Source organism: Bos indicus, chromosome 5 (genome assembly GCF_029378745.1).
Source record: "Bos indicus isolate NIAB-ARS_2022 breed Sahiwal x Tharparkar chromosome 5, NIAB-ARS_B.indTharparkar_mat_pri_1.0, whole genome shotgun sequence".
Taxonomy (NCBI): Eukaryota; Metazoa; Chordata; class Mammalia; order Artiodactyla; family Bovidae; genus Bos; species Bos indicus.
Window position 1 is genome coordinate 83,113,074 of NC_091764.1, and position 25,414 is coordinate 83,138,487.

At 40.0% G+C, this 25,414-nt stretch overlaps 1 protein-coding gene across 2 annotated transcripts in view; it reads left to right on the plus strand.

Annotated features, from left to right (window-relative positions):
• The window catches only part of ITPR2 (inositol 1,4,5-trisphosphate receptor type 2), a 593,100-nt gene that overhangs the window by 147,735 nt on the left and 419,951 nt on the right, over nucleotides 1-25,414 (plus strand). For both annotated transcript variants that reach the window (XM_070788589.1, XM_070788588.1), the window contains exons 10-11: nucleotides 8,611-8,655; nucleotides 25,010-25,161. In XM_070788589.1, coding sequence (XP_070644690.1) covers nucleotides 8,611-8,655; nucleotides 25,010-25,161 — 197 coding nt within the window. The remainder of the gene's footprint in view (nucleotides 1-8,610; nucleotides 8,656-25,009; nucleotides 25,162-25,414) is intronic.

Below are 25,414 nucleotides of genomic sequence, written 5' to 3' on the forward strand. Positions count from 1 at the left end.
GGGCTACCCTTCCTTGCAGTGTGTGATCTTCTCATTCCGGTGACGTCTCTTGTTGCAGAGCAGAGGCTCTAGGTGCGTGGGCTTCGGGAGTTGTGGAGCACAGGCCTATTTGCTCTGTTGCGTGTGAAATCTTCCTGGACCAGGGTTCGAACCCTTGTGTTCTGCATTGGCAGGCGAGTTCTTATCTACTGTACCACCAGCGAAGTCCCTTCATGAATAATTCCTGAATAAATTTGCCCACCACAGATCCCGCCTTCTTCTGACCTATTATTATTTATAAATTATTCATTCCTGTCTTGCATCTCTTGTCACATTCTATTTTGTATTACTGCTAACTGTATTTATGTCTTATTTTCCCTCCTAGATTATAAGGTCCTGTGGTCAGGGACCATATTCTCTTTGTCTTTGTGAAAATACCTAATGCTACCATTCTTTGTTTATTATAAATGCTCTATAAATATTTATTGAGTAAATGATTGAATAACATACTAGATCTCTCTCTCTAATGCCAGATTTATAATTCATCTTTTAACTTAAGGAAATACTTCCTTTAAAGTCCTAAAAGATTCAGGAAGCTTCATATCACTGTGTCTTTTTTCCCCTTCTTTAGAAATATATTTTTTGATTCATCCTTAGTCTAATTGCTGAATTACTGTTATGGTTATAGTTAGAGAAGGAGATCAGCAGAATAATTAAAACATATAGTAAAGCATATATTTATTTGATCTTTGGTTAATGTTGGTGAATTTATGTAGCCATAGATTTACCTGGGTACTCTTTCCTTCTCCTTTTTTCTTTCTCTTCTTCTCCTCCTCTTTACTATTATTATTATTATATTACTTTAATGAATTTACTGAAGCAATAATTCTTTATAAAAAAGGCCACATTGCAGTCTGTGAGACACAAGATGGGACGAAATCTGACTGATGAGCACCATCTTTAGTACTGCTACCAAAGACATTAGTATGTAAAATTTAATGATGTGGAATAAGTATGATTAGGCTTTAGTCATAGACTTCTTTCTTTTACAGATAGGATCCTCAGTTCTTTCAGGGTTAGGTGACCTCTCCTAAGACTCATGGTATTTCCTTCCAGACCAGAGTCTGGAATCCAGTTCCCCACCCATCTGTCAGGGACTGGACTGGGTGATGCTAAAAGGGTGAAATGTGTGAAGACAATTTTAGAAAGTAACATTGACTTTAAGGTAGAATGTGACCTGTCTTAAAGGGCATATGTGATTCTGTGTTTGACTTTGGTATGTTAATTCCTGTTTTAATACACATTTTTGTGATGGATATGTCATGGCTTCTAGCATGAATATGATTTACTTTACAGTTTCTGTAACCAGCTACTCCAAATGCTTATTGGATGAAAACTTTGACCATATGACATATCCTGGTTAAACTTGCTGCATACCTTTTGAATATAGTTTAACTATATTTTAGTATATATATATATATTAATTTAAAAGAAAATTCTGAATTCTTCAAACTGAAAAAAAATAAAACAATGATCCTCTCTTTGTTAAAGGCATTTTATTTTATTTTTAATTTGGCTACACCACACAGCATGCAGGATCTTAGTTCCCTGACCAGGGATTGAACCCGGTTCCAAGTAGTGAAAACAGCCAATTCCTACCATTGAACCTCCACGAAATTCCCTAAAACACTGCTACTTGAGTAAGAAAGCTGAATGAACACCTTCCGTGCCCTTTGTTGGAACTTTCATTACTACTGGGTAAAAGTGTGTCTTTTTGAGTTTGATTAATCAGTACACTGTCTTTTCACTTTCTACCTTTCACTGCTGTATTCCAAAAGCAAGAATAGTACTGTTCTGGAACTGACTCGTTTAATCATAATTCAGGGGAATTAAGGAGCTTCAGGTACACATCTCCATAGAAAAATAAAGTTCAGCCTCAGATCTCCCCAGTTACTGGCCTGGCACCAAGAGGCATCTTGTAACTGGATTCCTATTTTATAACCCCTCCCCCACCCCATTGTCTGTCTGCTCTGAAAATTGGAGGACTGCTGTCCAGTGGCTCTTGGACTGGCAACCCCTCTCCCTTATACCCCCCCACTCACCTTCTGGTTTGTTTAACCATAGTTTAGCTTTTTGTCTGTTCTTAGATTTCATATGAATGGAGTCATACCATGTGTGTCTTCTCCCACTTTAAAATTGAAATATAGTTGACATAGTTGTAGCTACAATATAATGACTTGGTGTGTGTGTGTATAGACCATGAACTCCTTATTGCCAAATTCAGACTTGAAGAAAGTAGAGAAAACCACTAGACCATTCAGGTATGACCTAAATCAAATCCCTTATGATTATACAGTGGAAGTGAGAAATAGATTTAAGGGCCTAGATCTGATAGATAGAGTGCCTGATGAACTATAGAATGAAGTTCGTGACATTGTAAAGGAGACAGGGATCAAGACCATCCCCTGGAAAAGATGCAAAAAAGCAAAATGGCTGTCTGGGGAAGCCTTACAAATAGCTGTGAAAAGAAGAGAAGCAAAAAGCAAAGGAGAAAAGGAAAGATATAAACATCTGAATGCAGAGTTCCAAAGAATAGCAAGAAGAGATAAGAAAGCCTTCTTCAGCGATCAATGCAAAGAAATAGAGGAAAACAACAGAATGGGAAAGACTAGAGATCTCTTCAAGAAAATCAGAGATACCAAAGGAACATTTCGTGCAAAGATGAGCTCGATAAAGGACAGAAATGGTATGGACCTAACAGAAGCAGAAGATATTAAGAAGAGATGGCAAGAATACACAGAAGAACTGTACAAAAAAGATCTTCATGACCCAGATAACCATGATGGTGTGATCACTGACCTAGAGCCAGACATCCTGGAATGTGAAGTCAAGTGGGCCTCAGAAAGCATCACTACGGACAAAGCTAGTGGGGGGTGATAGAATTCCAGTTGAGATATTCCAAATCCTGAAAGATGATGCTGTGAAAATGCTGCACTCAATATGCCAGCAAATTTGGAAAACTCAGCAGTGGCCACAGGACTGGAAAAGGTCAGTTTTCATTCCAATCCCAAAGAAAGGCAATGCCAAAGAATGCTCAAACTACCGCACAGTTGCACTCATCTCACACGCTAGTAAAGTAATACTCAAAATTCTCCAAACCAGGCTTCAGCAATATGTGACCGTGAACTTCCTGATGTTCAAGCTGGTTTTAGAAAAGGAAGAGGAACCAGAGATCAAATTGCCAACATCCGCTGGATCATGGAAAAAGCAAGAGAGTTCCAGAAAAACATCTATTTCTGCTTTATTGACTATGCCAAAGCCTTTGCCTGTGTGGATCACAATAAACTGTGGAAAATTCTGAAAGAGATGGGAATACCAAACCACCTGACCTGCCTCTTGAGAAATTTGTATGCAGGTCAGGAAGCACCAGTTAGAACTGGACATGGAACAACAGACTGGTTCCAAATAGGAAAAGGAGTACGTCAAGGCTGTATATTGTCACCCTGCTTATTTAACTTACATGCAGAGTACATCATGAGAAACGCTGAACTGGAAGAAACACAAGCTGGAATCAAGATTGCTGGGAGAAATATCAATAACCTCAGATATGCAGATGACACCACCCTTATGGCAGAAAGTGAAGAGGAACTCAAAAGCCTCTTGATGACAGTGAAAGTGGAGAGTGAAAAAGCTGGCTTAAAGCTCAACATTCAGAAAACGAAGATCATGGCATCTGGTCCCATCACTTCATGGAAAATAGATGGGGAAACAGTGGAAACAGTGTCAGACTTTATTTTTCTGGGCTCCAAAATCACTACAGATGGTGACTGCAGCCATGAAATTAAAAGATGCTTACTCCTTGGAAGGAAAGTTATGACCAACCTAGATAGCGTGTTCAAAAGCAGAGACATTTGCCAACAAAAGTTCGTCTAGTCAAGACTGTGGTTTTTCCTGTGGTCATGTATGGATGTGAGAGTTGGACTGTGAAGAAGACTGAGCACCAAAGAATTGATGCTTTTGAACTGTGGTGTTGGAGAAGACTCTTGAGAATCCCTTGGACTGCAAGGAGATCCAACCAGTCCATTCCGAAGGAGATCAGCCCTGGGATTTCTTTGGAAGGAAGCTGAAACTCCAGTACTTTGGCCACCTCATGCAAAGAGTTGACTGATTGGAAAAGACTCTGATGCTGGGAGGGATAGGGGGCAGGAGGAGAAGGGGACGACAGAGGATGAGATGGCTGGATGGCATCACTGACTCGATGGACGTGAGTCTGAGTGAACTCCAGGAGTTGGTGATGGACAGGAAGGCCTGGCGTGCTGCGATTCATGGGGTTGCAAAGAGTTGGACACGACTGAGCGACTGATCTAATCTGATCTGATATATATATATACATATATATATATATATATAGTGGTAGTGGTAAGGATATGTATATATATATATAGGCGCTAGTGGTAAAAAACCTGCCTGCCGATGGAGGAGATGCAAGAGACAGGTTTGATCCCTGGGTTGGGAAGATCCTCTGGAGAAGGAAATGGCAGTCCACTCCAGTATTGTTGCCTGGGAAATCCCATGGACAGAGAAGCCTGGTGGGCAACAATCCATGCGGTCACAAGAGTTGGACATGACTGGAGCGACTTCACACACACACACACACACACACACACACACACACACACACGACATATATATAGAAATGATTACCACAGTAAATGTTGATAACACCCATCACCACAATTATAAAATTTTTTCTTGTGATGAGAACTTTGAAGATGGACTCTCTTAGCAGCTTCCAAATATACAATTCAGTATTACTAAATGTAGTCACCATGCTGTACATTACATCCCCAGGACTTACTGTCTTATTATCATTGGAAGTTTGTGCCTTTTGACTCTGCCTTCATCCATTTCTGCCACGACCATCCCCGCCTCTGGTAATCACAAATCTGTTCTCTAAGTTCATTTTCTGCTTTTTTGTTTCTCTGTCTTGGACGCCACATATAGGTGAGCTCATACAGCATTTGCCTGTGCTGTGCTTAGTCCCTCAGTCATGTCTGACTCTTTGCGACCCCGTTGACTGCAGCCTGCAGTATTTGCCAATCTCTGTCCAACTTATTGCACCTAGCATAATGCCCTCAAGGTCCATCCATGACGTTGCAGATGGCAGGATTTCTTTTTTTTTTTTTTTTTACGATTGAGTAGTATTCCATGGTATGTACTTTTGAGATCCTTCTTTGTTATGTACATCAGCAGCTCTATGTTTTATTGCTGACTAGTATGCCATTGCTTGAATACGCCATGTTTTGCTAATCCAGTCTCCTGTTACATGATATACATTTTTGTCTAAGCCTAATTTCTAGCTCAGTTTTATATCCCTACCATTGTTCCTCCCCACCTTCCCCATCATCTTCAAATCAGTGTGTCTTTTTAGTTGATTTTCCTCGAATATGGTCTGCAGGAAACTCCTGGAATTTGAACTCAGCATACACTGTTCTTTCTTCAGCTGAGGAAAGCTTTATTTTCCGCTATCTTTGATTATTGCCTATGTTTCACTTATTTTCTCTTCCTTTTAGTACTCTGAAGGTCCATTAGTTGATACCCCATTCTCTGGTCCTCTATGACTATTTCCTTTTTCCTAATTTACATTTATTTACATGTTTCCTCTGTGTTGAAAGATAGCTGTTCAATTTTTGTTCTTTGCATCAGTCATTTCCTATAACATCAACTATGCTCATTTCTGCTGCTGACATGGACTTTAATTTTGTATTTATGTATATTTTCATTATTATTGAAATTCCCCTTAATTTAGCTTCTTTTTATATTGTGATTCTTTACTTTTTAATTATGTTATTATTTATCTTATTATTTTATACTATATTTTTAGCCATTCGTATTTTGCTATCTTCATATAGAGGCAGTATTTACTTGTACTTTCTTGAATGTGCCAAGCCATCTCCTGAAAACTTATTTTGAATCATATTGGGCTTCCCAGGTGGCTCCATGGGTAAAGAATCCACCTGCCAGTGCAGGAAATGCAGGAGATGCAGGTTCGATCCCTGGGTGGGGAAAATCCCCTGGAGAAGGAAATGGCAACCCACCCCAGTATTCTTGCCTGGAGAATCCCGTGGACCAAGGAGACTGGTGGGCAGTCCATGGGGTTGGAAAGAGTCGGACATGACTGAGCACGCTTGCAGGCATACCATAGATAATACTCAGAAAGACTCTGAGAACAAATTCCCCCTGTTTGACATACTTTGTAATCTGTCCCATATTGTTTTTTTCATGCTTTCCTCCCTTATTATCCTCAGAAGCAGAAGGGTTGAGTGGATGGTCTTTTTCTTCCTCTTCCTTTTTCTCAATCTTCTTGCTGAATCTTTAGCTGCAGGACAGCCTACAGGGTCCCTGCCTACTTCCCAGTTCCATCAGGTGTCAACTCTGCATCCCTGGGATCTCTTGCGGTTGTATCTGTCCCTGGCTCCTCTGCTATTTCTCCGTTATCTCCATCATCACTCAGTGCCATTCCAGGTTGCAGCAGCTACAGTTTTTTCTCTTCTCGCTGATTCTTCAGGCAGAGCTTCTTAGAAAACCTTCTGCCATCATCTGGCCTCTCTGCTTTCTGCCCATTTGCTTTCTGAGCTTTGTTATATCTCTTTGATCATGAGAAACAGAAAGAGGTAATGGAAAGTGGATGGAAGAATGTTCTCAGATACTCAGTTGTGTCTGACTCTTTGTGACACCATGAACTGTATGTAGCCTGCCAGACTCCTCTGTCCATGGGATTCTTCTGGCAAGAATACTGGAGTGGGGTGCCATTTCATCTTCCAAGGGATCTTTCCGACTGAGGGATCAAACTTGATTCTCTTGTGTCTCCTGCGTTGGCAGGCAGATTCTTTACCACTAGTGCCACCTGAGAAGCCCAGATGAAGGATGGGGGGAAAATTTTCTGCTCCATTCCATAGCAGCTTTTCAGGGATGGAGAAGCACCTCTGTATGGGTCTTTGGTTGGTGAATACTTAGGTTCTGTGGGTCAGCAGGCAAATCATGGAACCGCGGCCAGTATCTTCTAAACTGTGTTCACTTGGCCACTAGCCTGAAGTGAGGTTGAGATTTGCCGTGAGATGACAACTGGGGAGGTATTGCCTCTCCTCCAGCTTTATAATTACTGTCAATTCACTGAAGATTTAAGGTTTAGGTTGTTTTCAGTCTAAGTCTTCAATGTTATTGAGAGTATTTTGCTTTTTGATCTTTTTCCAGCACCTTCATTAATATTTAGCAATTAATTGGCAGGGGCATTCGTCAGAGCTACTAACCAAGTATCATATTGAAAAAGACCTCTAGCCTTATGTCTTAAGTGGTGACTTTAATTACCTGGTGTTGCATAATGTATACACAAACTGACTCATATTAATAGGATTACATTCAACTGGACAGCTTGTTATTTTGAGAAAACAGCCTGTAAACCAAGTGATCAACAAGGACGTCTTTTTGAAACTGTGTGGCCTGGTGGAAAGATTGAAGGCAGGAGGAGAAGGGGACAAAAGAGGATGAGATGGTTGGATGGTATCACTGACTCGATGGATATAAGTTTGAGCAAGCTCCGGGAGTTGGTGATGGACGGGGAAGCCTGGCGTGCTGCAGTCCATGGGTTTGCAAAGAGCTGGACATGACTGGGCAACTGAACTGAAGTCCATTGGGAGTCAGGAGTTATGAATTCTAGCCAGCTGGAAATGTGTGGGCCAACACACAGCATATCCGGATCTCATGCTTCTCATTGGAATGACCCCCAAACTACTCCACAGCCCAACCCAGAGACATGAGTTCTTTTTTGTTAAATAATCCTCATGCATTAGCTGACATAGGTGATACATGTATGTGTGTGTGTGCGTGTGTGTATATGTATGTATATAGTTCCTCTTTTGCTTGACTTTCTTTTCTTGTGTGTATAGCATGTGCAACAGGATCTTGAATCACACTTAAAACTTGCCTTTGGTCTACTTTTAAAACTTGGTGTCTGCATTATTGGTCAATGGCAGGTTTTGTGGTGGGCAAAATGAAGTTTCTCGAATGCTTCCTAGGAGGTGAGATTGTCAGCTCTCCTTGTTCAAAAATGTCAACTGTTTGATACAAACAAAGGCCATAGCTTTGGTATTTTACCTTTAGTTTCCTGCCACTCGGATTTGAAGGTATTTGATAATACGTTTTTTCTTATCCTCTTTTTATGTGAAATTTAGTTAAGTATACGTGGTGTGTGTGCATACGTGTGCTCAGTTGTGTCCAAGTCTTTGTGACCCCACAGACTGTAGCCTGTGCACCAGGCTCCTCTGTCCATGGAATTTTCCAAGCAAGAATACTGTAGTGGGCTGCCATTTCCTCCTCCAAGAGATCTTCCCAACCCAGGGATCGAACCCATGTCTCCTGCATTGGCAGGCAGATTCTAGATCACTTCGCCACCTGTGAGTATCAGGTCAGTTCAGTTCAGTTCAGGTCAGTTTGAACTGACTGTGTGACCGCATGGACTGCAACACACCAGGCTTCCCTGGGAATGTAGTGAACTGGAATTAAAGATCACTGTTCTTGTTAATGTACTTTTAATAGCAATTCAAAACTAGTTTTGTTTTTTTTGATTTTTAGCTTAACCCTGATTATCGAGATGCCCAAAATGAAGGAAAAAATGTGGTGAGTAGAACTATTTTTTTTCTCCATAAAATACAAGCATATTATTTATATTTTATATGAACAAATTGAAAAGTTAGTAGACAATATGAAGACTAGGGACTCTGAGAGAGAGACTCTGAGTAGAGTTTGTGGATCAAAGATAAAAGTAAATGATGAGGTGGATTAGAGTATAAGAAGATGATCAGTAGTGGGTATTTAAGGAGATTTCTAGCAATTTGGAGGCTATTTATGATAGAGTGCTGAAGGCAGCTGGGTCTCTGAGGTATGTTGGGTCTAGGTTTAGTTTTCAGAAGTGCATAGAAATTAGGAAAGAGGAGTGGAATTGTGACCTAATATTAAAATAGGACAACAGAAAAATCATTTTTGATTCAAAATGAGTTGGGTTTTATTTATGCAGAGAAATTGAACTATTCAGAAAGTAGATGATTTTTGTTTCTAATATTCTACCCTGTGCTACTCAAAAAGATCTCAATCATTTTTCATTAAAAATACTTATTATTATTCATCCTGCTCATCTCATCTCCACTTATAAAGAAAATGACTTAATGATGACAACATGATTTAATTCAATAAAATTTTAGAGAGGAAGGGATGTGCCAGAGGGAATGGGTTTGGGGTACAAGTGAAACTGTGTGGTGATAGATGGTAACTAGACCTCTGGTAGTCATCACTGTGTACTATAGGATGTTGAATTATGATGCTATATACCTGAAACTTATTAAAAATTCAGAAATTCAGGACACTTTGATGTGATATAAATAAAGCCCAGATGATGGGCTAGATTTCCTTTTTTTTTGGTATGTCTAATTATCATTTATATTATTGTTGTTATACTTTTAAGTTACTTCTGCAACTGCTGTCCTTAGAAACAACTAAGGACAAGACCTAAAAATCAAACTCCTGTTTCTCAGTTTCCTACAGGAAAAGACTGTGAACTATTTTTTAAACTGATTCAGTTTCCCCTCTTTTAGTAGAAAACTGGCAACCCTGACTCCTGTTTTCCATGACACACAAAAGCTAGTAAACATCTAGAAGTGGTTCAAAATTTATAAGTAAACTGATTTTATATGACCAGATAGAAAGTTTAAATAATTTTTATGATCTGAAAACATACTTAAGAGAACAAAACTTCTCAACATTTTCATGCCTAATCGTAAACATTCTAGTGAATAATTTCGATTGTCTGAAATTAGTTGCACAAAAAAGATATAACTAAATGTTTTAACTCATCAAACTGATCACATAGAACAGCCTTGTCTAATTCAGTGAAACTATGAGCCATGCCCTGTGGGGCCACCCAAGACAGATGTGTCAAGGTGGAGAGTTCTGACAAAATGTGGTCTACTGGAGAAGGGAATGGCAAACTACTTCAGTATTCTTGCCTTGAGAACCCCATGAAAAGAATGAAAAGACAAAAAGATATGACACGGAAAGATGAACTCCTCAGGTTGGTAGGTGTCCAATATGCTACTGGAGAGGAGTGGAGATATAACTCCAGAAAGAATGAAGAGGCTGAGCCAAAGCAAAAACAACGCCCAGTCGTGGATGTGACTGGTGATGGAAGTAAAGTCCGATGCTGTAAAGAACAATATTGCATAGGAACCTGGAATGTTGGGTCCATGAATCAAGGTAAAATGGAAGTGGTCAAATAGGAGATGGCAAGAGTGAACATTGACATTTTAGGAATCAGCGAACTAAAATGGACTGGAATGGGTGAATTTAACTCAGATGACCATTATATCTACTACTGTGGGTAAGAATCCCTTAGAATAAATGGAATAGCCTTCATAGTCAACAAGAGAGTCCGAAATGCAGTTCTTAGGTGCAGTCTCAAAAGTGACAGAATGATCTCTGTTTGTTTCCAAGGCAAACCATTCAATATCACAGTAATCCAAGTCTATACTCCAACTGGTAATGTGGAAGAAGCTGAAGTTGAATGGTTCTATGAAGGCCTACAAGATCTTCTAGAATTAACACCCAAGACTGGAATGCAAAAGTAGGAAGTCAAGAGATAACTGCAGTAACAGGCAAATTTGTCCATTTAGTACAGAATGAAGCAGGACAAAGGCTAAAAGAGTTTTGCCAAGAGAATGCACTGGTCATCCAACAACACAAGAGAAGATTCTACATGTGGACATCACTGGATAATCAATTCCAGATTCAGATTGATAATATTCTTTACAGCCGAAGATGGAGAAGCTATACACAGTCAGCAAAAACAAGACCAGGAGCTGACTGTGGCTCAGATCATGAACTTATGTAAAATTCAGACTTAAATTTCAGAAAGTAGGGAAAACCACTCAACCATTCAGGTATGACCTAAATCAAACCCCTTATGATTATACAGTAGGAAGTGACAAATAGATTAAAGGGATTAGATCTGATAGAGTGTCTGAAGAACTATAGATGGAGGTGGCATTGTATAGGAGGATCAAGATCATCCCCAAGAAAAAGACATGCAAAAAGGCAAAATGGTTGTCTGAAGAGGATTTACAAATAGCTGATAAAAGAAGAGAAGCGAAAAACAAAGGAGAAAAGGAAAGATATACCCTTTTGAATGCAGAGTTCCAAAGAATAGCAAGGAGAGATAAGAAAGCCTTCTCAGCGATTAATGCAGAGAAATAGAGGAAAATAATAGACTGGGAAAGACTAGAGATCTCTTCAAGAAAATCAGAGATAACAAGGTGACATTTCAACATTTCATGCAAAAATGGGCACAATAATGGACAGAAATGGTATGGACTTAACAAAAGCAAAATATATTAAGAAGAGGTGAAAAGAGTACACAGAAGAACTATACAAAAAAGATCTTCATGACCCAGATAACCATGATGGTGTGGTCACTCACCTAGAGCCAGACAACCTGGAATGCGAAGTCAAGTGGGCCTTAGGAAGCATCACTACGAACAAATCTAGTGGAGGCGATGGAATTCCAGTTGAGCTATTTTGAATCCTAAAAGAAGATGCTGGGAAAGTGCTGCACTCAATATGCCAGCAAATTTGGAAAACTCAGCAGTGGCCACAGGACTGGAAAAGGTCAGTTTTCATTCCAATCCCAAAAAGGGCAATGCTAAAGAATGTTCAAACTACTGCACAATTGCACTCATCTCACATGCTAGTAATGTAATGCTCAAAATTCTCCAAGCCAGGCTTCAAGAGTACGTGAACTGTGAACTTTCAGATGTTCAAGCTGGATTTAGAAAAAGCAGAGGAACCAGAGATCAAATTGCCAACATCCACTGGTTCACAGAAAAAGCAAGAGAGTTCCAGAAAAATATCTACTTCTGCTTTATTGACTACACCATAGCCTTTGACTGTGTGGATCACAACAAACTGTGGAAAATTCTGAAAGAGATGGGAATACCAGACCACCTGACCTGCCTCTTGAGAAACCTGTATGCAGGCCAAGAAGCACCAGTTAGAACTGGACATGGAACAATGGACTAGTTTCAAATTGGGAAAGGAGTACGTCAAGGCTGTATATCGTCACCCTGCTTATTTAACTTATATGCAGAGTACATCATGTGAAATGCTGGGTTGGATGAAGTGCAAACTGGAATCAAGATTGCCGGGAGAAATATCAATAACCTCAGATACGCAGATGACACTGCCCTTATGGCAGAAAGTGAAGAAGAACTAAAGAGCCTCTTGATAAAAGTGAAAGAGGAAAGTGAAAAAGTTGGTTTAGAACTCAACTTTCGGAAAACTAAGATCATGGCATCAGGTCCCATTACTTCACGGCAAATAGATGGGGAAACGAAACAGTGAGAGACTTTATTTTTGGGGGCTCCATAATCACTGCTGATGGTGATTGCAGCCATGAAATTACAAGACACTTGCTCCTTGGAAGGAAAGCTATGACCAACCTAGACTGCATGTTAAAAAGCAGAGACATTACTTTGCCAACAAAAGTTAGTCAAGGATAAGGTTTTTCCAGTGGTCATATATAGATGTGAGATTTGGACTATAAAGAAAGCTGAGTGCCGAAGAATTGATGCTTTTGAACTGTGGTGTTGGAGATGTCTCTTGAGAGTCCCTTGGACTGCAAGGAGATCCAACCAGTCCATCCTAAAGTAAATCAGTCCTAAATATTCATTGGAAGGACTGATGCTAAAGCTGAAGCTCCAATCCTTTGGCCACCTGATGTGAAGAACCGACTCATTGGAAACAACTGTGGTGCTGGGAAAAATTGAAGGCAGAAGGAGAAGGGAATGACAGAGGATGAGATGGTTGGATCACATCACTGGCTTGATGGACATGAGTTTGAGCAAGCTCCGGGAGTTGGTGATGGACAGGGAAGCCTGGCATGCTGCATCCTATGGGTTTGCAAAGAGCTCAACATGACTGAGCAAATGAAGTGAATTGTACTGAACTGTTTTAAACTGAGTACAACTTGCTGTTGCCCCATGGTGTCTACTGCTTCATATATCTGATTACCTCCTTTTTTATATGTGACTCTCAGTAGGGCTGGATTTCTTTAAAAGCAATTTGTATGCGTGTTAAGTCACTTCAGTTGTGTCCTACTCTTTGTGACCCTGTGGACTGTAGCCCACCCGCGGGGCTCCTCTGTCCATGGGATTCTCTGGGCAAGAATACTGGAGTGGGTTGCCATTTCCTTCTTCAGGAAATCTTCCCCACTCAGGGATCGAACCAGTGTCTCTTATGTCTCCTGTATTGCAGGCAGATTCTTTACCACTAATGCCACCTGGGAAGCCCTAAAAGCAATTTAGTCATATATTTTGATATAAAATAGACAAAGTCTATAATACAATTTGGTAGGAATTTAGCCATCCCTTTTGGAATGAGCAGGTATTATTACTGCATCACCCAAAATTCTGCTGTTTGATGGAAACCATTGGAATAAAGTGATTACTGTTGTATATTGGTATGCAGATTTATGTTTTATGAGGATAATGATTATGGTGGTGATGAATCAAATCAGAATTTCTGGACCTGAGTCAGTCCTGTTTGACTCCTCTCTGCAAAATGATTATCATGTTTACAATAGAAATAAACGGAAGTATCAGGTCACTGATCCAGTAAAAACTTTAATTCGTGTCAAAATATCTTTAAATAGAGAAGTAGTTTTTTTTTTTTTAAGATAAATTGGATCTTTTGTTTGTAATTCAATTTTATCCCCTGGTATGGGCTTTTCTTGCCTCGATTTTCAAGTAGCTGTACCAGGATTGTTGGGCTCTTACCTTCTGATGACTTAGGAACACGCCATCAGTAGCCATGTTTAAAAAGCACAGTGTGTTCTTGTAAGCTTGTTTGTGCTCACAATGGTTCTAATCAGAGACCACCAGGAAAATATGCCTTCTTGAATAAATGGGGTTCATTACTCTTTGTACTCACACTGTGGGGAACTGTGGGGTATCTCAGTGAGCACGTGTTAGGAAGAACCTATTTTAGGGTTTGGGCTTATGCAATTGATTTTGGGGATGACTTAAACAGGTAAAGCTTTGCTGTGTATAGGAATGCTGTGAGGATGAAGAGGTGTCTTAATACATTTTATCTATGGGCAGGGTAGGTGAGATCCATGTCCTTGCTAAAGAGGCAGTAGTTGCTCATACTTGGTAGAGGAGAACAGGATCATCATTTTTTTTGTGGCTCGTACAATATTCACAATCTGTTGGTGTTCAGACATGGTTTTGAAGTGGTGGTGTTTTGTCTTGATCCACTCCAGTCATTAAGTGGCCTTATCTAGTGTTGCTGTTTTGTGAAATTGTCCATATTCACCAGGCCCAGCTCGAGTGTCAGGCCAGCTCCTAGCAACTCCAAGGCCTGGCTCATATACCAGGCCAGCTGTTGGATGTCAAGGACTGTTTTTCTCCTTGTCAAGGTTTATTTCTGTGATATTCTGTATGGCTTCTTGAGCGTGGTGTAGAGACAAGAGAGCTCTGCTTTAGCACCACCATAAATTTGCGTAGCCTCAGACAAGTCAGGTAGCTTTCCTGAGACTCAGTTTCTTCACCGGTTTGATAGAATGAAGATGTTTGCCCTACATCCCTCACTTGCATGTCATGCGGATAAAAATCAAAGCAGGCGGATGGACAACTCATTGTGTAAAAGATGTCAGTAGGTTAAAAAAGTGTAAGTTGTTTCTCTTAAGAGGGCCTCATATCAAAGCTTCAAATTGTGTAGTTGAATTAAATCTTCTGTGCTCATCTTTTTTACACTCCATACCATTTGGAGATGCTATTGATGCTTCTGGGCAGAGATGAGGGGAAGAATATAGTGTGTGAAGGCTTATGGAGCCGCATAGAGCGTATAAATAAGTAATCGATCCATGGTGAAGTTCACTCTTTGTGTTAATCAAGCCTTAGACTTGCTAGATTTTGTTTCTTTGTATTCTGAAGTACAGTTTCTCTCCACCTCCTAAGCACCCTTCTGTTTAAGCAGTGTTACTAGTGATTCTTTAATTGCATACCACACAGGTGGATTTGCTTTTGCTGTAGAATTTTATGATTGGCTCTCATCTGTCATCAGAAGCACATCCAACTGGGACACTTGATTTCATTTTCTTTTCTGTCTAAAACCACTAGCTTGAGAGTAAATAAACCTGAGAATATGGAGCAGTAAAGCGAACAATATGGCTGCTCATTTTATACACCATTTACCACCTAGCAATAATGACGTTTCTGTCTAAGAAAGGAAACAGAGGAACATTTGGAGTGTAGCCTGTGAAAAATGAAATCTGTTTCCCAAAACAATGCTATCTCACCTCAGATCTAGGTTCCAGTAACACTGAATTCACTGTGACCATGCTAATTATTTTCTTTTCTAATTTTCCTTATGTTGCCTATTTAATATCCAGTTAATATTTTTCCTGTAATTCAGAAACCTTTATCAAGGGTTGCCTTCCATTTTTGAAGTTTCAAAGGTTAATGGATGGTGCCGCTGAAATGAGGCAGTGTGTGTCAGAGCTCCCATTAAGACCCAAATTGCTGTATTTATTCTACAAAGAAGCCTATTATTTCCAATCTTACAAATGTAAAGCATCCACAGGGACCCTGTAAATATTGGAACTGTATCAAGCCCAGCTGGGAACCTGACAGTCATTAGTTTTTTTCTCCGTGAAAGCCTGCATCTTTTCAGATGGCTCTTTGAAGGGGACTTTTTGGAGGATAACACCACCCATTTTCACTTACTTTATTTCTGTGGAATGTGATCTGATTTTTTGAGGGAATGTCTTTTGTCTCTGCTGGGGATTCTCAACCCCAGAAATCCTGATATATTAATATTTGGGTTAGATCATTCTTTGGTGTAGGGGCTGTCCTTTGCATTGTAGGATTTTTAGCAGTGTCCATGGACTCTTCTCACTAGATTCCAGGAGTGGCCTTCCTGTTCTCTCCCCACCCAAGTGTGGCAACTAAAAGTATTTCTGTAAATGACCAAGTATCTCCTAGGAGCCAGATTGTCTTCCTTTGAGAACCATCAAAAACATACATGAAACAGAAATGTTCTAGGAAGCATGAAACTTTGCTGAAATAGACTTGAAACTTCTATAGATTTTTTCTTTAGGGGGACAGATTCTGAAAGAAGACCCCCTCCCAGTTCTTTGAGTATTACTATATATATTCATCAGTGGTAAGATGATAAGGAAAAGAAAGAAAAAAGGGGTCGTATTAGGAATTCGTTTGAGAGCACTTGATAGCGAAGGAACCCTGGCAAGAGAAGCAGTGTTTGCAGCTTTAACTGGCAGGGTTGTGTCTGTTACATAAAGTCTGCAGTGAGAGCCCCAGAGGGTCTGGACCCAGACACAGATGCCTGCACATCTTAGGCTGCAGTGGCTGCGCACAGGTCTGAATCAGCCCTGAAAACGCATACATTATTTCTTACCGAATGTCTCTGGCTCCTCACAGCAGAATCCCTACGTGATGTCTCTGCTAAAAATTCGATGACTCACAAATGAGTCAACAGAGAAGGTGTTACAGGAGGCTGCCTGCTGTTAAGCCCCGGCAGGGCCCCCGGGAGCTGGAGAAGCCAACGAGCCATTAGTATCCTCTCTGGCTTCCCATACGGGATTTTCGACTTACATAGTCTGAGAGACGGTGTGCCTTTCCTTCCAAGTGTAAATGCTAGTTTTCTAAAAGCCCAGCAGACTAGGCTAACATTCTGAGGCCCTGCATGCCCTAAATTGAGAGAGTTTGGGAGAATGAGCTGATGTTAAATTTAACACCTGTTTAAGCTCTGTTGTACCGTAATGTATTTTCATGATGCAAAGAGGGAGAGAAGTGTGCTTCTGTAATTCTCAGCAGGGAACTAGTGTTTTGGGGTCTTTTTTTTTTCCTTTAAAGAGATGTGGGTTTATAAACAAAAGCCACAAGCACACGATTTTGAACAAAACTGTTTTTGTATTATGGGAATAAAGCTTTAATTTTCTTGTATATTGAAACTCAATCCATTCATTTATAAATTATATACTATAACTCATTATTCACATTTCATTGTTTAAAAAATTCCAAAGGGCTAGCTTGAAGTTTGCTATCAAACTGCTTATGACAGCTTGTTAAGCAAATTAACAGAGTACAAGAGATTAATAACAGAAAGGTTTAGACTACAGCACTGTTTTAAAAAAACTTCTAAATGTGTTAGAAGCTCCTATTCCCAAATAAACAACTGTCATGCTTTTATAAATGGGACTTATCTGTTCAGTAAAGCTTTTTATCCCCAAGGACCTAAGCAGATGATTTGGGGGTACAATATGCATTCCATTTATCCTGTGTAATTAAAGTTAAACCACAGGTCTTAAATAGTATGAGTAATTTAAAGTGAGCTTTTGGTTAATCCTAATAAGTGAGGTTTCTGTATGGCAAGGATTTTTATTGTTCACTGTAAGAGTGTCAAACTAGAGAGGTCTCTGATCACTCTTATCAGGATTCCACAGGGAAATATTACCAAGTGGGATATAATAGAAAGTGGGGTTTAGCTGCTCATTGCTCAGAAGCCATTAAAGAGGCCAGGTTGGTAGAAACTGCTTTATTTCGGAGGCTGGCAACTGGTTGGGGATAGGGGGAGAGGACAGATGCCTGTCCAAAGCCAACTCCTCCCCGCCCCCAACCCTGTCCCCTTCCTCTCCCCGCCTCAACAGTCTGGAGGCAAGAGCTTTTATAGACAGAGGGAGGGGGCTACATGCAGAAACAGCACAGTCAATCCTGACAGTCATCTTAAAATCGGTCATTGGTGGTCTGATCAATATCATCTTAATTGCTTTAAGTACAGTTAATCTTCATTTCCAAGGTTGCTTTGTTTCCATTTCTTTGAGGCCAGTTCTCTGAATTGTGGCAGCTTATGTCATGGCCACAGTTTGGTCATCATGTAGTTAACTTCTTCCACTCTGTGTGAGTTTCAGTATCTGCAAAACAGCTCATAGACTATGGCTCAGAATATTATCTATAGCCCTTGAGGAGGAACTAAAGGTCCTTGACTCTGCTTAATGGCTAAACTATTATTATTTGGTCTCCTTTGACTGGTTTCCTTTGTTTCTGCATTCTGTTCTCACTTCAGTGATTAAACCTATTCTTTGGCTAAAGTTTTTCCATGGACAAAAGGCAGGCTGAGGACATGGGGGACAAGGACCATAGGGTCCTGCTCCATTTCAGTAGGAGGGCAGTCTCTAGGAACCTGGACCTGCTCTCCCTTTACATGTCCAGAAAATTCATTTTATTAGCTTTTCAAAAGAGGAAAAAGAGTGTAGACAGGAGGATTGGCTCCACTAAATGAATTCACAAATGACTGATGTATAATCACAAAGTCCTCTCTCAGCTCCCCGTCCTTGTGCTCAGTCGCTTATTCATAGCCTACTCTTTGCAACCCTATGGACTGTAGCCCACCAGGCTCCTCTGTCCATGGGATTTTTCTGGCAAGAATACTGGAGTGGGTTGCAATTTCCTACTCCGGGGCATCTTCCCAACCCAGGGACTGAACCTGCATCCCTGCACTGCAGGCAGATTCTTTACACTGAGCTACTGGGGAAGCCCTCTCAGTTGCTGAGTAGACATGAAGCCTTGGGGCAGTTAGTGCATTTTCCCTGAAGGAAAGTCTCCATCAAAAGCTAAATTATGATGAGAAGATTGGTGTGCAGATAGCACAGATACCTTTCAGGGATATGGAATGCCTCCAGAAAGACTGGAATACTAATTTGTTGCATCTACATTGGCCTACAGTGAGAGAAACTGTCAAATACTTGTTTATTGACTCTCCGATATTTAGGGTACATGCTTATCTTCTGTTAATAAAACATTTCTTCAAATACGAAAGTGAAGTGTATGAAAGTTCATTGCTCAGACACGTCTGACTTTTTGCAATGCCGTGGACTCTAGCCCACCAGGCTCATCTGTCCGTGGACTTCTCTGGGCAAGAATTCTGGAGTGGGTTGCCTTTTCCTCCTCCAGGGGATCTTCCCAACACAGGGATCAATCCTGGGTCTTCTGCATTGCAGGTGGATTCTTTACCATCTGAGCTACCAGAGAAGCCCTTCTTCAAATATGGTTCAATACAATTGATTAGATTTTATTTTCCTTAGCTAAAATTGTGTTTTAATTGTGCCTTTTTGATACTACATTTAAGCCACTTGTCTCAAAAATCCTTTGAGTTTTTTTTTCCTACAACTGCCTGATCTCATCCTTTATTTCTGCATTCTTCCATTCTGAGGCAGTCTTCCCTCATGTGTATTAATAACACTCATTATGTTGGTGGTTCTTTCTTTTGGCTGCAATAGCATTGCCAAGTACAAAAAAGAGCTCTTTTATAATATTTCTTTGTGATTGTAATTCTCCTGATCTATTTCTCCCCAAGTTTTCATGTTATAATAAAAAAAGTATTTCCTTTTTTTCCTTTCAGAATTAGCATTTTCTCTTCTTAAATCTCCCCATTCCTCTTTCTCTGCCTTCTTCATTGTAGTGATTTTTATCTTCAATATCAGATGTCACCACCATTTTTACTATTGAGAAGGAGTTCCTGGTCGCATATGGTACATTCTACTGGGCCCTGTATAAGAGGATTGTGTAGATCTTCTTGAGACCTCGACTCAGTTATTTGGAGGCGGACAGAAGTGTGATTCCTGTGTCACCAGTACATTTCAGAGCCGCCAGGGAAAGCTACTTCCTTCATCCGTATCTTAGTATAATATTTGGATTTTCATGTTGAGTTGGATGGCAGAGATAATGAAACAGTGTACTTTTGGGTTGGTTAGTTGGTTCTTTTATTCTTCCCTCCCTCCCTCCCTCTCTCCCTTCCTCCTCCTCTACCTCCCTGTCTCTTCCATCTTCCCTCCCTCCCCACTCTTTCCTTTCCTTTCTTCCTTCAACAGCTTTACTAAGTTATTATTCACATACCATAAGAATTATCCTAGAAGGTACAGTGTTGTGAATCTGCAACCACTATCTAATTTTAGAACATTTTTTAAATCACCCCCCACCAAAGAAAGTCTATATCTACTAGCAGCCCCTATCAACCCAGATCTACTGTCTCTTTGAATTTGCCTTTTCTGAATATTTCATATATGGAATTATACAATATATGGCCTTTAAGTGTCTGGCTTCTCTCACTTAACATAATAAAATGCATACATGTAGCATGTATCTGTATGTCATTCCTTTTCATGTCCAAATAATATTCCATTTGGTGCATGTACCATATTTTGTTTATCATTTGATGGGCTTTTGGCTTATTTCTGCTTTTCAGCTATTATAAATGAAGCTGTTATGAACATTCATGTGCAAGTTTTTGCATGGTCGTATACTTTCATTTCTTTTGGGTAGATACCTAGAATTAGAATTGCTGGTTCCGTCTGTGCTAAGTCTCTTTAGTCATGTCCACCTCTGTGCGACCCTATGGACTGTAGCCTGCCAGGCTCCTCTGTCCATGGGCTGCTCCAGGCAAGAATACTAGAGTGGGTTGCCATGCCCTCCTCCAGGGGATCTTTCCGACCCAGGGATTGAGTCCATGTCTCTTACATCTCCTGCATTGGCAGGCAGGTTCTTTACCACTAGCGCCACCTGGGAAGCCTAGAATTTCTGGTTATATGTTTAATATTTTGAAGAACTACCAAACTCTTCCTAAGCGGCTGCACTGTTGTGTGTTCCTCAGCAATATGGGGGGAGACTGAGTGTTACAGTCTCTCCACATCCTAACAGTTGTTATTGTCTGTACTTTGACAATAACCATCCTAATACATTTTCCTATTTAGTAATGAGATTGAGCACTTTTGCAAGTATTTCTTGGCCATTTTTCTGTCTTCTGTGGAGAAATGTTGGGTCTCATCATTTGTTCAATTTTTAATTGGGTTATTTGTCTTTACAACTGTTGAGTTGTAAATGTTCTTTTTATATTCTGGATACAAGTCCCTTATCAGATATATAACTTACAAATATTTCCTCTCAGACTGTGTACTTTTTAATAGTTTTACTTATTTATTTTCAGTTGTCCTGAGTCTTCATCGCTGTGTGGGCTTTTCTCTGGTTTCAGTGAGCTGGGGCTCCTCTCTAGTTGCGGCATACAGGCTTCTCACTGCTGCGGCTTCTCTTGTTGCAGAGCATGGGCTCTAGGGTGCTTGGGCTTCAGTAGATTCAGCTCCCAGGCTCTAGAGGATACGCTCTATAGTTGTGACACACACAGACTGGGTTTTTTTAAAACAGGCATTTGTAAAGAGCATTTTAGATGCATAGCAAAATTCAGTGGAAGATACAGACGGTTCCCATATACCGCTGCCCACACGAAAGTACAGTGTCCCCTACCATGAGCATCCTTTACCAGAGAGGTACGTTTATTACACTGGTTAACCTGCCTTGGCTCATCATTATGACCCAAAGTCCATAGTTTACGTTAGGGTTCACTCTTGGTGTAGAACTTTCTATCTCTCTGATTAAAGTAGAATGACATGTATCCATTATAAAAGTATCATACAGAATAATTACATTGCTTTAAAAATCCTCTGTGTTTTTCCTACTCATTCCCCTCCCATCCCTGGCAGCCCTGATCTTTTTACTGTGCCATCATTTTGCTTTTTCCAGAATATCATACTGCCATATGTTTGAAGTCACACAGTATGTAGCTTTTTCACATTGGCTTTTTTCATTTTAACTATGCCTTTAAGGTTTCTTCATGTCTTTTCATGGCTTGATAGTTCATTTCTTTTTAGTGCTGAATAACATGCGATTGTTTGAATGCCCCACAGTTTATTATTCACTCACCTACTGAAAGGTGTTTTGTTTGCTTTTATGTTTTGGTAGGTATAAATAAAGCTGTGATGCAAGTTTTTGTGTGGACATAGCTTTTCAGCTCCTATGGGTAAATGACAAGGAGCATGATTGCCGAATCATATGGTATAGAGTGTGTTTCATTTTGTGTAAAACCATTGGAATGTCTTCCAAAGTGACTGTACCATTTTGCATTCCCATCAGTGATGAATGAGAGTTCATGTTGTTCTGCATCCTTGTCAGCCTTTGGTGTTGTCAGTGTTTTGGACTTTGGCCATTCAGTAGGTGTATATGGGATATCATTGCTGCATGTGAGATCTAATTAGAGACTTTGCTGTTCCCTAATGACATTTGATATTGATCATCTTTTCATATATGTATTTACCACCTGTATGTCATCTTTGGTGAGGTATCTGTTCAGGTCTTTTGCCCTTTTAAGAATTCGATTAATTGTTTTCATATTATTGAATTTTAGGAGTTCTTTGTATATTTTGGATACCAGTCCTTTATTAAATATGTCTTTTGCAAGTATTTTCTCCCAGTCTGTGGTTTATCTTCTCATTCTTTTGACTGTGTCTTTCACAGAGCAGGATAAATTCGTTTTCATGGAAGCTTGATTATCAATCATTATTTTTCATTGAAAGTGCTTTTGGTGTCATATTTTTCTCACACATTCCTATTTTCCTTCTAGTGTCCACACTTCCCATTCCTTCCCTTATTTTGACCTCCTCATTCCAACTATTTTTCTTTCTTTAGACTCTTTCCCTCAACTGTCTTGAGAGTTGAAATACAGGAAATAAATGAAACTGTAGAAAGGCACAAAGGCTGCCTACATTTCAGTAGGGAATAATTAAAGACCAATGTTTTCATGATGCAAAGGAACACATTTCAAATAATAGAATTTCACTTGACTAGCTGCTGCCAGAGATTTATTTGGGAAGTAGTCTTTTTAGCTCACAGATGATCTATGAAGATCTTTCCCAAGCTTGAGATTTCATGAGCCTAAGCTATTATGTTACCCAGGCTGCCTTCTTTCCTAACTTGCTTGTCTGGCAAGGCCATTTTTATTGGGTTATTTAAAGACATTTAGGTTTTCTTCTCTCAAGATGGGATGGTGTTTTGCCCTTCAAAGACTTTTGTTTTCAGTTCACAGATTTCCATGCCCTCACTGCAGATGACTGTGAATTGGGTCTTCTGACCCATGAGAATTTTTTCAGAAACCTTAAAGAAGGTTGTTCTTTGAAGAGTGACTCACTCAATGTCTAAGGGCTGCAGATCAGGCCTCTGGCTTTGGGTGATATGGATTGAGATGTCTAGTTAAATTTGGAGTTGAGCATTCACTGCTGCTCTCACTGCTCCCTTCTCCTTCCTTTTCCCCTCTCCTTTCCCCCTTTTTATTCCCTCCTCCCCATCTCGTTCCCTTCTTTCTCCTCTCCTTTCTCTTTCCTCCCCCTCTTTCTCCTCTGGTCCTCCCCTTCTCCATCTTCTTTCTTTCTCTCCTTCCCTCATCTTTCATCTCCTGCAGGTAACTGCACTCATCTCTTTGTTTAAATGAAATAATGTTCTTCCTCTTTCTCAAATTTTTGTTGTAAGATTAGCAAGAACAACCAAGGAATGGTTTGGGTACCCTGAGAAGCTTTGTGTAAATTCACAAGTGTAATTTGCTTACTGTTTTTGCATTTCCTTCTTTCCTATTTCCCTAAACTTCCTTCTAATGTGTAGTAAGTTACCTGTTTTCTGATGAATACACATAGTTCATACTTACTGATAAGAAACAACTGTTATGGGGATTAAACTACCTGGGGAGAGTTTGCCAGACTCCTATCTTCATTTAAGTTTGAACTTGAATCTTTGTGGAGGGCCTAGAAGTGAAAGATGCCAAGAGCTACCAGGAACTGCTAGGCTGTGTGAGATTTAGCAGATAGCAATCCTGCTTCTACTTCGCACCCTGGCAGTTCCTCTGCCCATTTGTAGGTCAGTGGTGCTGCCAATTTGTGCACCATTTACAGAAAACACCAGCAAGAAATGGTAAGGATTTTCTGATCCAAGGACAATGATGCTCACAGCCTTGGGATGGTGCTTTAGGTGAACATTTTGGAATGATCAGGTGTAGTACTACATTGCCATGGCGACCTTGAAAGCAAAGCTTGTCTTTGGATATGAACTGCTCTCATTTACCTTCAAGCATCCCTTCCCTCCTGTATTTTCTTTCAACTTCCTTTGATGGTACAATGACAGCCATCCTCTCTTATATTCAAATTTAGTTGATTTAATAAATATGTAGAAGTATTACCAAGCTTATAATTGCTGTATCCTGTTTTGGTTTTCTTATACATCGATCCTTCCATGGGACATTGGAACTTGGGGAAGTTCAAGAGAAAATGCATAATCATCAGTCTTGTGTTATTCTCTGCTTAAAATGGTAGGGATGTAGTGGAAATATTGGCTGAGTTTCATCATAAAGGCTTCTATTCCATTTGACTTCACTTTATTTGACATTATAGTATCTTCTGGGATCTTCTAGAATAGCCAGTGAACTGAATGGGAATCCTGCTGTTGAGTCCCCTTCACTCCAAGTTAATATCCCAGTGGTGTTTTAGGGATTAGGCAGGAACTCTGAAACACGTCCATGCTTCCAGTTTATGACATCTAGATGATTCGGCAGTTTCTTCAGTGTTTTTGTTTGCTTTGTTTGGCTGAGCTGTCTTCGTTGTGGTGTGTAGGTTTTCTCTAGTTGTGGAGCACGGGCTCTAGAGATTTCAGGCTCAGCCAGTGCAGTGCAAGGGTTTAGTTACCCTCAGGCGTGTGGAATCTTAGTTTCCGGACCAGGGATTGAAACCCACATCATCTACATTGGAAGGCGGATTCTTAACCTCTGGACCACTAGGGAAGTCCCTCTGTGTTTGTTTTAAATGTGGAATGCTCAAAATTACTACTGTGAAAATAGGTTTAATATCAGGGAAGGGCCCTAACTATTTTGACTGTTGCTGCTTTGATAATTTGCCCAGCTGAAGTCCTCTGGAGTGTGTGAACTGGAGTGTGTGAACTAGGCATCACTATAATCCAATGAAGAAATACATGCAAATTTAAACTTCTCTCCCAGTTTAGTAACAAATCTAATAAAGGTAAAAAACATTCTACCACCTCAACAGAGAGATGGGGATCTTCCAGCTTCAAAGAAGAAACGCCAGGCAGGGGAGAAGATCATGTACACTTTGGTCTCAGTCCCGCATGGAAATGACATTGCGTCGCTTTTCGAACTGGATGCCACGACTCTTCAGAGAGCAGACTGCCTGGTTCCAAGGTAAAAAAAAAAACACACACACACAAAAAAACAGGTTAAATAATGATGTCCCTTTGAATAATTTTACTGGTTGGTAAGGAATTAAAACCATAATTTTAATATAATTTTTGTGACAGCAAGAGAGCAAGTGTAAGTGAAAAACAAGTGTAAAAAATCATGCCTCTTTTATGAGTAGATTAACATGGTTGTTCTATTCTTAAAAATAAGTAAGAAATTCTGAAAAGTTCATAAGAATTATTTATTTCTACTACTT